At 41.4% G+C, this 13,477-nt stretch overlaps 1 protein-coding gene across 1 annotated transcript in view; it reads right to left on the reverse strand.

The window, feature by feature from the left end:
- The window catches only part of LOC117328758 (low-density lipoprotein receptor-related protein 4-like), a 33,390-nt gene that overhangs the window by 18,318 nt on the left and 1,595 nt on the right, over positions 1-13,477 (reverse strand). Inside the window, 1 exon segment of the mRNA XM_033886284.1 lies at positions 3,160-3,242. Within this exon segment, the coding sequence (XP_033742175.1) occupies positions 3,160-3,242 (83 nt within the window).

The following is a 13,477-nucleotide window of genomic DNA, read 5'->3' on the forward strand; positions in this document are numbered from 1 at the left end:
AAAATGAACAAATTCACCTCATTAACGGGAAATGAAACACTCACAAAATGTTATCTCTTTAGAGAAAGATTTCCAATCGAACGTCAGACCTTCGTTTGATTACTGTTTGCAAGAGTTATACCCCATGACAGCGCCGATAGATGTAGTCAGAAATCATGTTGGTCTGTGACGTCAGAAAAACGACAGAGCCGCGATATGAAATATATAGGGGAGATAACTCATCTTAATGTGATTAAAAGAAAACTAGTTTTCTTTCTTTTCAACAAAACAACTGGTGTTGCAAAAATCCCTCATGTTAATTCTTATGACAATCAGTTCATCATTTCATGACTGTGTCGTATCCTCTTAAGCGTGTCCGCTTTATTAAGGGGTGTACCCGTGGTCGTAAACAGATTTTTTGATAATTATCATGTATTAAGACTTTACGATATTGATAACATTATACGATGTTCCTCCCCTTCACCCCATTAACACTTGTCAAGGCCGTGATTTCCCTGGCTTTCCTTCTGGATTACAACACCACACCTTTGGTGTCCGTGTACAATTGTTCTAGAGCGGGAAAACGTGTACCGCGGGTCTCCCATCCAAGAGCTGATCACACTCGACGTTACTAAACTTTGAACACAGCCACAAAAGTTAGCTATTTTACTATGCAGCTGAGATGCCATCAACAGATATCGTCACATGTGATAATTTTTCATATACAGTATTTGTATCTACCACTGAATTGGTCGAACAGGTGACCCTAGCTATTTTGTCGAACAGGTAACCAAACTATTTGGTCAAACAGATGGTTATTCTACAGACACATGTCTGGTGTTGGGTTATTCTACAGACACGTGTCTGATGTGTTGGGTTATTCTACAGACATATTTCTGGTGTGTTGGGTTATTCTACAGCCACATGTCTGGTATGTTGGGTTATTCTACAGACACATGTCTGGTGTTGGGTAATTCTACAGACACGTGTCTGATGTGTTGGGTTATTCTACAGACACGTGTCTGGTGTGTTGGGTTATTCTACAGACACATGTCTGATGTGTTGGGTTATTCTACAGACACATGTCTGATGTGTTGGGTTATTCTACAAACAAATGTCTGGTGTGTTGGGTTATTCTACAGACACATGTCTGGTATGTTGGGTTATTCTACAGACACATGTCTGGTATGTTGGGTTATTCTACAGACAAATGTCTGGTGCTGGGTTATTCTACAGACACATGTCTGGTGTGTTGGGTTATTCTACAGACACATGTCTGATGTGTTGGGTTATTCTACAGACACATGTCTGGTGTGTTGGGTTATTCTACAGACACGTGTCTGGTGTGTTGGGTTATTCTACAGACACGTGTCTGGTGTGTTGGGTTATTCTACAGACACATGTCTGGTGTGTTGGGTTATTCTACAGACACATGTCTGGTGTGTTGGGTTATTCTACAGACACATGTCTGGTGTTGGGTTATTCTACAGACACATGTCTGGTGTGTTGGGTTATTCTACAGACACATGTCTGGTGTGTTGGGTTATTCTACAGACACATGTCTGATGTGTTGGGTTATTCTACAGACAAATGTCTGGTGTGTTGGGTTATTCTACAGACACATGTCTGATGTGTTGGGTTATTCTACAGACACATGTCTGGTGTTGGGTTATTCTACAGACACGTGTCTGATGTGGTGGGTTATTCTACAAACAAATGTCTGGTGTGTTGGGTTATTCTACAGACACATGTCTGGTGTGTTGGGTTATTCTACAGACACATGTCTGGTGTGTTGGGTTATTCTACAGACACATGTCTGATGTGTTGGGTTATTATACAGACACATGTCTGATGTGTTGGGTTATTCTACAGACACGTGTCTGATGTGGTGGGTTATTATACAGACACGTGTCTGGTGTGTTGGGTTATTCTACAGACACGTGTCTGGTGTGTTGGGTTATTCTACAGACACATGTCTGGTGTGTTGGGTTATTCTACAGACACGTGTCTGGTGTTGGTGTATTCTACAGACACATGTCTGGTGTTGGGTTATTCTACAGACAAATGTCTGGTGTGTTGGGTTATTCTACAGACACATGTCTGGTGTGTTGGGTTATTCTACAGACACATGTCTGGTGTTGGGTTATTCTACAGACAAATGTCTGATGTGTTGGGTTATTATACAGACACATGTCTGATGTGTTGGGTTATTATACAGACACGTGTCTGGTGTGTTGGGTTATTCTACAGACACATGTCTGGTATGTTGGGTTATCTACAGACAGATGTCTGATGTGTTGGGTTATTCTACAGACACGTGTCTGGTGTGTTGGGTTATTCTACAGACAGATGTCTGGTGTGTTGGGTTATTCTACAGACAGATGTCTGATGTGTTGGGTTATTCTACAGACACATGTCTGGTGTGTTGGGTTATTCTACAGACACATGTCTGGTGTGTTGGGTTATTCTACAGACACATGTCTGGTGTGTTGGGTTATTATACAGACACGTGTCTAGTGTGTTGGGTTATTCTACAGACACATGTCTGGTGTGTTGGGTTATTATACAGACACGTGTCTAGTGTGTTGGGTTATTCTACAGACACGTGTCTGGTGTGTTGGGTTATTCTACAGACACATGTCTGGTGTGTTGGGTTATTCTACAGACACGTGTCTGGTGTGTTGGGTTATTCTACAGACACGTGTCTGGTGTGTTGGGTTATTATATAGACACATGTCTGGTGTGTTGGGTTATTCTACAGACACATGTCTGATGTGTTGGGTTATAATCAGTGACAAAAATACAGGGATACCAAATGCGTTACACGGCAATAGTAATTCAAAACTAGCCACGTGAGTTTAAGGTAAGTAAGCGCACACTTATCACGGACTAGCTTCCTTATCTATGTTAGGACTTCCTAACGATTGCTGTTCACGACAGTGAAGAATTGTACCGGGCACTTTTATAACCTTTAGGATTCTTCGGTCTTGTTCCATACAACACATGATCGACTTTCGGAAAAATATATTTTAGTATACTAATGAAATCGCATATCTGTATGATATGAAATATGTCACCGTGAAGGCTAACGTATTCCTTCATATTACCAACATATTCCAAGCCCCTTTGTTAAGATATCGCCCTTTATAAAAAAAAGTAACCCCCTCCCCCCGCTATTACCTCATCTTCCTCACACCGAACTGTCTTTGTACACTGGTTGGGATGATCAGACAAGGAGCACGCCATACATTGCGGACCCGAGGCTGTAAAGTAAAATATGCCATAATAACAAGTAAAATATCAACAATTATCGCCACTAGATATATTTAATATTAAATGGACAATAATGCACACTTTCTGTTTGGTTAAAAATAGTGTCACGTGATTCCAGATAAAAAGTTATTTTAACCGGCCGTGGAAAATAACTGTTCAATATGCTGGTTATTTGGGTGTTTCAAAAATAGACTAATTATGAAATACTTCCCCTTTGTAGTTTCAAAAAACCATAAACTATCTTGTACGTTTTTGAAATATGACAAGCGATAAATTGAATGATGGAATATCGAATTATCATAAGATTTAGTGTATTAGTTTACATTTGATTGTGTTGTGTATAGGATATAATTAAATATTAACAAATGCTTGACAAGTGTTACTTTGCATTCATTGCATAATAATTAAGAATAAAAAGTCATTTTATAATAAAACTGTTATTGTCTTTTGATTTCGGTTAATACTTTACAATTATCGACCTGTTTGTAGGTGAATACGGCGGTTTACCAACCTGAGAGAGTGATGAAATGTTACTTTTGAATGTTGGTAAATCATCGTATTCACCTACAAACAGGTTGATAACTGTTTCCTTATATGACATTCATCCAACATTTTTACAGTTAAAGATTATCAGACTCTGTCTTAAGATTGGATAGATCAGTTGGAAAGAGAGTGGGTGATCGATATAAGGAAGTGAGTGACGAAATATATATCCAATTATAAATATCAGGATTTCAGATGTCGGTACATTTTGAGGCCTGACGCTGTAAAACATCACTCTTTGTCTCAGCTGGACAAGCGTTTAACTAATTAATTTCGGACCGTGAATAATACCGATGTCAGAGTGGATGATAAAAGGATAATTTGTAATGTGACTAATTCCTATCGTTAATAGTCTATCTAAATCAGCGGCTGTCAGGGTGCCAATTGACTCCTTTTGTCATGTAGAAGGCATTGGAATGGTTTTGCTGAGATGTCCTTCGCTTGTCTTGTGTTTTGGAATTCCTCATTTCTAAAATAAAACTCCGAGATTGTTGTTCGTTTATTATTGAGGAACGTCCCGTTGTTCATTCTGTCAGCCGCTGGTTTAGATAGATTGGTGTCCAAATGTTATGTCCAGGGTGAGAATGGTAGGAATGATTCACATTATAAACGATTGCCATTATTATTTTTGGTCTGACGATTAATCGACCCTCCATGGATATTATTAATGGTCCGGAATTCATTAGCTAAATCAGCTTGTCAAGCTGTAATAAAGAGTCTTAAACGACAGGGATTTACAGCGCCATGTCTCAAAATGGACTTCAATCTAAAACCCTCTTTTTCATAATTTACATATTCATTTACTGAAGTTAAGTTTAAAACAATATCAAAATTATAACTGGACTTTAAATTTATGACCGAGGTTATCTTTATGATGTTGTTATTTCGGCATTCTCACTGTCTGCTATCGGTCACCTACATTCTTGTTATGAAGTTGATCAAATCAAATGATCTGTAGCATTCTTTGCTCTAGTTTTGATACCGAAATGTAAATTAATATATTTTCAGTTTTGTGTTAGATGCTGATTGGTCTACATATGATAACTTGTTATTCCATTTAATATCTGTGACAGTGATAAAAGATCGTATTGCACGCTCGTGAGAATGTTCCAGTGTGTTGTGTGTCCAGTTTCGTTTTATAGTTATTACTAAGGTTCTCCCTTTGAATATGATATTAATTGAATTTTATCGAGATTGTCATCATGAAATTTGCCTGTGAAACAGACCTTTCCAGAACACAATATCTTCAATATAGTGTATTGCCCCTAGATATCCGACAGTATTTCAGAAATGCCATTCATAACACATACGCCAGGTACCAAACTCGTATTTCTACATAGAAACGAATAATATTCTACATACATGATTAAGAAACCATTCTATTGCACTAAGGAATCAGCTATTTGGAGCTAGCCTTGTTGCTGATTAACGCTGTCATTGTGACTTTCCTATCGAAGACACCTATCATCTCCTTTTTAACTGTAATACTAACGCTAACTAATCATTATTTCTGAACCAAAGAATAACGCTCTTCCGTGAACTTATTTCATATATTCCTCTAACCGAGAACGTACTTCGTTTTGGAGTTCTAATATGCCTGAACATGTAAATAAATTAATGTTCACGCATACTCAGCAATGTATCCAGGATTCTAACAGATTTTAGCCCCCCTCCCTTCTCCTCCCCTCATAATATAATGTAAAATTTTGAATGTTGTTGTATTCGGTCTTTTCCTATGCCGACGGTGCCAGAGAAACGGATATTCAAGGACGAACGATCTGACTAGGTGAACGCTTACCAAGGCATAGGAAGTATAGTAGTATACTATTGTATAAACAGTGCGTTTAGAATAGCGGTAAGTACTATCTTCTTTATTATATTATAAACAGTGCGTTTAGAACAGCGGTAAGTACTATCTTCTTTATTATATTATAAACAGTGCGTTTAGAACAGCGGTAAGTACTAACTTCTTTATTATATTATAAACAGTGCGTTTAGAATAGCGGTAAGTACTATCTTCTTTATTATATTATAAACAGCGCGTTTAGAACAGCGGTAAGTACTATCTTCTTTATTATATTATAAACAGTGCGTTTAGAACAGCGGTAAGTACTAGTGTGGTGAACCACTGTTGTGTATTATGTTACCTGTCGTTCCGGACTGTCCGTCTTCTACTTTGTTTATTAGTCTCGACGTCAGGTAGACGTTTGTAAGTAATATACACCTAAGAGGTTTAGAAGCGTTCTAAAGATCCTGATTTTATAATAGGTGGCGCTAGTTTCCCTTTCGCGAGAGTATAAAAGGCGGCGGTCGAAACTAGATATGGTTCACTTCTTCGTCTGACACGAACGAGATAAGGCCGGACAAAAAGGTATTAGTTAAGATATAGACGTGCCTGAACAAGGCTTCCCTATATCAAAGTACTTATTGTGTATGTAATAACTTACGGTAGAGTACGGAGGCAGATGTGCCTGAGTAAGGCTTCCCTTCTCCGTGGGGACTCTAGTTAGTCTATGTGGTCGGTACATCACATACGTTGTAAGTGTATTAATATCAATAGCCTTGGGTCTGCTCGTGGTTTATAAGAAAGTGTCTGAGAGCCCCGAGTGTTGTACTGTACGTACATGCCTAACGTTAAATATATGCTAGGGAGTGCTCAGTAAGAAGTGAGTACTCAGTGAGTGCTCGGTAGAAGTGAGTGCTCGGTAGCAGTGAGTACTCAGTGAAGTGAGCGCTCGGTAAAAGTGAGCACTCAGTCAAAGTGAGTGCTCACTCGGTCAATGAGTGTTGAAACTCTCTTACCCTCATATATAAAGTAATCATAGTTGTATAATGTGATATTGCCCGGAATAAACCCCAGATAGGGAAGATTCATTTTGGTCAGGGAGCACTCATTATTTCATGTAGTATATTATTCCGTTCTGTTAATATAACTAGCTCTCTGTTTAGGTATATTTGTATTTCTACTGTAGGATTACTCAGAGGAACTGAGCAATCATTGTGTTATATTTCAACTGTATAGCTAGTTGGTACTTGATGTATATTACATAAACACAGCCAGGTCAGCTGTATATTTCTGTATATTTTTGCACTGAGGACTCGAGTAAAACTAATTATATGTTAGACAATATGGATCATCAGTAGTGACTGATACGGACCCTGTAAACGTCACATAATTTGGTGGCAGCGGTGGTGATCCTGTTGTCTATATTTTTGGTGTGCTCGAATACTCAGGTTTAAATAAAATTTGATATCAGAATTAAACTGTTATTTTTGTATTGATGAAAATGGCCAATGGAACTCCTCGCATTGATTTGATGGACTCTGAAAAGCGGTTTGGTGAGCGAAGTGACCAAAGTTATCATTCAACACCAAAACAGCCTATGTCAAAAGGGAGCAGTCATTATAGAGACTCTGGATTTATGTCTATGCATGCAGCTGATAAAACTCGTGCAGAAAAGAGGGACTTGTCTGTGCTCTATAGCAGTATGATGGACAATCACGAAGATCTTTCATCTCCAGATGAGATAGATAAGGAGATTGAACAAATGCAGGAGCAGTTACGCCGGCTTGATATTGAAAATCAGAGCCTGCGAGAGACTTCGAGTAGACATGGACTGAAGGATTCATCGACATATAAAGGGAATCATTGTGTCCGAAGTAAAACAGAGAGCAGTCCTAAAGTAAGGTTCTCTGACAGCACATATTCGCCTCATTTTGATGAAGGGAATAAGGAGGACTATATTACCTGTCGTGACAGCAATCAGAGGAGGTCAGCTCGATTAAAGGAGAAGGAACATATATCAAGCTATGACTCTGCTCGGGTGAAGAGAATGAATCCAAGGGCAATGTTGGATATGGATGATAGTGATTACGAGGATCAATCTTCAGTAAGAAAACACAAAACAAAATTTGTGTCTGTTAAAGCTTCTACTTATGATGGCACAACACCTTGGAGGGATTACCTGTCTCATTTTGAGGCATGCGCTCGAATCAATAGATGGACAGAGCAGGAGATGGGTCTGTATCTAGCTGTAAGTTTGAGGGGACAAGCTCAAGGTATACTTGGGGATTTGCCTGCCAGGAAACAGGAGCATTATTTCTCACTGATAACAGCTCTTGAACAACGGTTTGCCCCACCCAATCAAACGGAGCTTTATCGAGTACAATTGCTGGAGAGGAGGCAGCGAGCCAATGAGACACTTCCAGAACTTGGTCAAGCTATTCGAAGATTAGTCAACTTGACTTATCCCACTGTTGAAGTTGGGGTGAGAGAAACATTGGCCAAACAACAGTTTCTAGAATCCTTAGCTGACTCAGATATGCGAATTCGTATAAAACAAGCCAGACCTGATAATCTGACGGATGCGATTCATCTTGCAGTAGAGCTGGAAGCTTACAAGAAAGCAGAAAAACATGGAAATGAAGGTCGCTCATATCTCAGAACAGCAAGTACAGAGAGTACTGAATCGACACATTCAGCAAAATCTGAGAAATCTGCGATGGAATCTATGTTGAGTAGTATCCAGCAAAAGTTGGAGAAGATGCAAACTGATATTAGTCAGCTCCAAGCTGTAAGGAAAAAGCAGAACCGACCTGCCCAGCAAGGACAGGATGCAAAGAATAGCACTGATCGACGTTGTTATAAGTGTCAAGAAATAGGACATTTACGCCGAGACTGCCCTCAGCTTAAGAAAGAGTCAAAGAAAGCATCAAATGGAGTAGCTAATCCGGTAAGGACAAGGACGAGAAAGCGAAGTTGTAAACCATCCGCTGGGATTGGAATTTCCTCGGCTGCTCAAGAGGCTGGACTATACATCAATGCTGAGGTACAGCATACCAAAGTGAAACTTTTGGTTGATACTGGAGCCACAGTGACCATTCTGTCACAGGATGCATATGAGAAAATTCCAGAGGAGAGAAGACCCAAATTGAAAGAGGTTAAAAATGATATCATGGCCGCTAATGGCAGTGAGTTGAAAGTCCTTGGTCAGGGAGGATTTATGATTAAGCCAGAAGGTTGCCGGGACGTGTACTTTGAGGCTGTGGTAGCTAAACTAAGCACAGAAGGAATTCTTGGTCTTGACTTCTTGAAATCAAGAAATGGCTTGATTGATTTAAAGCGAGGATCTTTAGTGTTGGACGACGTGCCAGTGGACACTAAGTATGAGGGTACACTTGGATGCTTTCGAGTTGTTGCCTCCGAAAAGATAACCATTCCTGGTAAGAGTGAGATGGTTATTGCTGGGGAATTACGTTCTCCAGCAGGTGAACATATGAAGAGCGAGTCACTTCTTATTGAAGGAGCTGACTCCTTCCTGAAAAATGACAAGGCTCTCGTTGCCCGATCATTGGTTTGTTATGAGACTACAGTTCCTGTGAGACTCATGAATCTTCAGGAAGATCCGCAAACGGTCTACCCAGGTACAAATATTGCTCGTGCTAGTCCTGTAACAAGTGTCATTGAGACAACATCCTCGTCTAGTTGTGCACCCTCTGGAGAGCTCAGAGGGGATTTACACCAACTACTACAGAGGTCAAAAGAACACCTGACTCCGGAACAGAGCAATAAAGTCAAATCTTTGTTATTGGCATACAAGAATCTGTTCGCAGCCACTGACAGTGATCTTGGACGAACAACAGTGGTGAAACACAAAATAGAAACTGGTGATGCCCGACCCATCAAACAACCACTTAGGAGAGTGCCAGCACATTTGAGCCCTGAGGTGGATAGACAAGTCGATGATATGCTGAACCGTGGAGTAATTCAGAAGTCTACCAGCCCCTGGTCATCGGGTATTGTTTTAGTACAAAAGAAAGACGGTAGTCTCAGATTCTGTGTTGACTATAGGCGTCTCAATGCTGTGAGCATTCATGATGCCTATCCATTGCCACGCATTGATGAGGCATTGGACCATCTTTCGGGGTGTACTTGGTTTTCTACACTCGACCTGAATGCAGGGTACTGGCAAGTTGAACTAGAGAGGGAGGATCGTCCTAAAACTGCCTTTTCAACTAGGACTGGATTATATGAATTCCAGGTGATGCCTTTTGGGTTGACTTCTGCTCCAGCCACATTTGAGCGGCTGATGGAGACTGTGTTAGCCGGACTTCAGTGGCAGATTTGTCTCATTTATTTAGATGATGTGATCGTGGTTGGAAAGGATTTTGAGGACATGTTACAAAATCTGCAAACTGTGTTTGAAAGACTCCTTACTGCAGGATTGAAACTTAAAACAAAGAAATGCCAACTGTTTGGAAAAGAGGTGATCTATCTCGGACATGTGATATCAGAGGAAGGAATAGCTACTGATAATGAAAAAGTGAAAGTTGTTGAACAGTGGCCTGTGCCGAAGAACATTAAAGAGGTGAGATCATTTCTTGGATTCTGTGGATATTACAGGAGGTTTGTAAGAAACTTTTCACAGATTGCTAGCTGTCTGCACCGACTGACTGAGAAAGACAGAACTTTTGAGTGGACCGATGCCTGCCAGGAGGCATTCACCACACTAAAGCATCAGCTAATCAATGCCCCTATACTGGCCCATCCAGATTTCACTCAACCGTTTATTCTGGACACTGATGCAAGTGACAAAGCTATTGGTGCAGTTCTTTCTCAAAACATTGATGGGAATGAGAGACCTATCGCATATGCAGGCCGGATGCTGACGAAATCTGAAAGGAGTTACTGTGTAACAAGAAAAGAGTTGTTAGCAGTTGTGCACTTTGTGAAACATTTCAAACACTACCTGTATGGTAGGAGGTTTACGGTGAGAACGGATCACAGTTCTCTACGCTGGCTACTGAACTTTAAGGCGCCAGAGGGTCAAATGGCCAGATGGCTACAGGTTTTGAGTTCCTATAACATGGACATCAAACACAGACCAGGAAGTCAGCATCGCAATGCGGATGCCTTAAGTCGGATACCATGCCGACAATGTGGGTTCGATCCCATGTGGGAGAAACATACCGAGACGGAGACTGAAAATACTGCCATGGCATGCAGCCCCAAAACGAAGGAGGACTCGGAAGACCAAAAATCAAAATTTGAGTCGTCAATACTTCAACAAAAGCAGGAAGATGATGCTGATATTGCAGTAGTGTTTAAATGGGTGAGGGAAGGAGAGAAACCTCCATACAAGGAAATTGGTGACCGGAGCATAATCGTGAAAACATTATGGGCCCAATTTGAATCCCTGGTGATACATGGTGACATGTTGTATCGGAAAAACCCCAATTCAGCAACAAGTCTACAAGCAATTGTTCCTGCAGCAGAAAGACGAACAGTGTTGACCCACAGTCATGACAATCGGAGTTCTGGACACTTGGGTATAAAGAAGACTTTGGCCAAAATTCGACAAAGTTTCTATTGGCCAGGAATTCAAAACGATGTGAAACAATATGTGATCGGATGTCCTCAGTGTAGCAAACGAAAGAGTTCAAGTAAAACCAAGCGAGCCCCTATGCAGATGGTTGAGTCGGGTTTTCCCATGGAGAGGATAGCCATAGATATTCTCTGTGAACTCCCAAGTACACAGCAGGGTAACCGACACATATTGGTAGTTTCGGACTACTATACCAAGTGGACCGAGAGTTTTGCCATGCCAAACATGGAAGCACAGACTGTGGCCAAGATTCTCGTAGAGGAGGTGATAGCTAGGTTTGGTGTACCTTACAGCCTCCATTCCGATCAGGGATCCCAATTTGAAAGTTCTCTCTTTCGGGAGATGTGCTTATTACTACAAATCAACAAAACACATACCACTCCCTATCATCCCAAATCAGATGGAATGGTAGAACGGTTCAACAAGACGCTTGTGACCATGCTGAGTGCCTTTGTAAATAACCATCAGACTGATTGGGACGAACACTTGCCATATGTAATGATGGCGTACCGCTCTACAGAACACGAGACCACTGGGAATTCGCCTAATGCTATGATGCTAGGAAGGGAAACGAGTACTCCCCTAGACATTCAGTATGAAATGCCAAGGAATATCAAGACCATTCCTCAAAACCAATGGGCTTGGCAGTTAAAGGAGAAGATGGAAAATGCACACGAACTGGTTAGGAAACACTCAAAAGGTGCGATGCTCCGACAAAAGCGTTATCATGACCAGAAGTTGTCTTGGACCAAGTTTGAGCCAGGTGATTCTGTCTATGTCTTCTTCCCAAATATTCTGGCTGGGACCACCCACAAGTTAGCAAGCCGATGGCGGGGACCTTTTAAGATACTCACTAGATTGACAGAGGTGACCTATAGGGTTCCGTGTGGTTATAGGGGAAAGACTCAAGTGATCCATGCTGACCGCATGAGACCGAGACACCCCCAAATATTGCGTGGTGAAAGTAGAGCGGAAGCATTCGGACGAAAAGATGTGCAAGTTCAGGTGGATGAAACGTGTTTTGAGCAAAGTCAGAATGAGAGTGTAGAGAAAACTGAGAAAAACTTGGTGCTTGAGGAATTAGGTGAAAAATTCAGTAGTGAGAATGAGTGTGAACCTAATGGAGCAAACCCAAGGCGTACGCGACGTAAACCTCAATGGCATTCTGATTATACTTCATGCTACTAGAATGGTCACTACTGTTTAGTAAACTACCTCTCTTTGTCATTGCAGACATCCCCATAATGGTTAAGACCAAGACAACTCCCGTCAAACAGTGCCCTATGTGCTCCTTCCGTGCCAACAACATGGATGACATGAGGAAGCATATCCTGGAGTGTGGCCTAGAGACAATGGAAAGGAAGACTCTCACGTGCCCTGATTGCAGCTACAAAACTTTCCGTGCTGCTAATATGAATCGGCACCGTAAACGTCATACTGACAACGACAGGAGTGCTCCCAAGGCTGTGGAACAGAGTTTGGAGGAAGACCGGCCTTCAACGTCATCCCAAGCTCCCGCTGTACAAACTGATGTAGAGAGCTGGAAGGCGCAAGATCCTGGTGACCTCCTGGGGGAGATATCTGAATCTTCTGAGGGTAATGGCTTGTCTTCTGAAGATGAGGGAGACAGTCTTCTGGTCGGGCGTACTATCAGAAGACCAACGCGACCAGAACCAGTTCGAGCCCCAAAGAGGAAGTCAGAAACTGCAACTTCAGTCAAGCCCCATCCGAAGGATCCTATCAACATGGTTCCAATGCCAGTGGTAAGCACTGCCCCTAGTGCAAAGAAAACATGCACCTACGTTAATGTTGCCACTCAGACAGAGCAAGAGCCGCCTGCTAGCCGAAGGACTGTAACGAAGACTACCCGGTATTCAGAGGGAGGACGGGACATCCAGATAGTCGAGTTTTTCGAGTTCTTTGAGCAGGAGAACCTCAATCGCTTTTCCTAAATCGATTTTCATGTAACTTCCTGAATAAACCCTTGAGTGTTAGTTATTGTTTTAGCTTTACTTGTGTTAGAACGTGGGGACACGTGTTGCTCGGAGGCGTGGGTAGTGTGGTGAACCACTGTTGTGTATTATGTTACCTGTCGTTCCGGACTGTCCGTCTTCTACTTTGTTTATTAGTCTCGACGTCAGGTAGATGTTTGTAAGTAATATACACCTAAGAGGTTTAGAAGCGTTCTAAAGATCCTGATTTTATAATAGGTGGCGCTAGTTTCCCTTTCGCGAGAGTATAAAAGGCGGCGGTCGAAACTAGATATGGTTCACTTCTTCGTCTGACACGAACGAGAT

Source organism: Pecten maximus, chromosome 6 (assembly GCF_902652985.1).
Source record: "Pecten maximus chromosome 6, xPecMax1.1, whole genome shotgun sequence".
NCBI classification, from domain to species: Eukaryota; Metazoa; Mollusca; class Bivalvia; order Pectinida; family Pectinidae; genus Pecten; species Pecten maximus.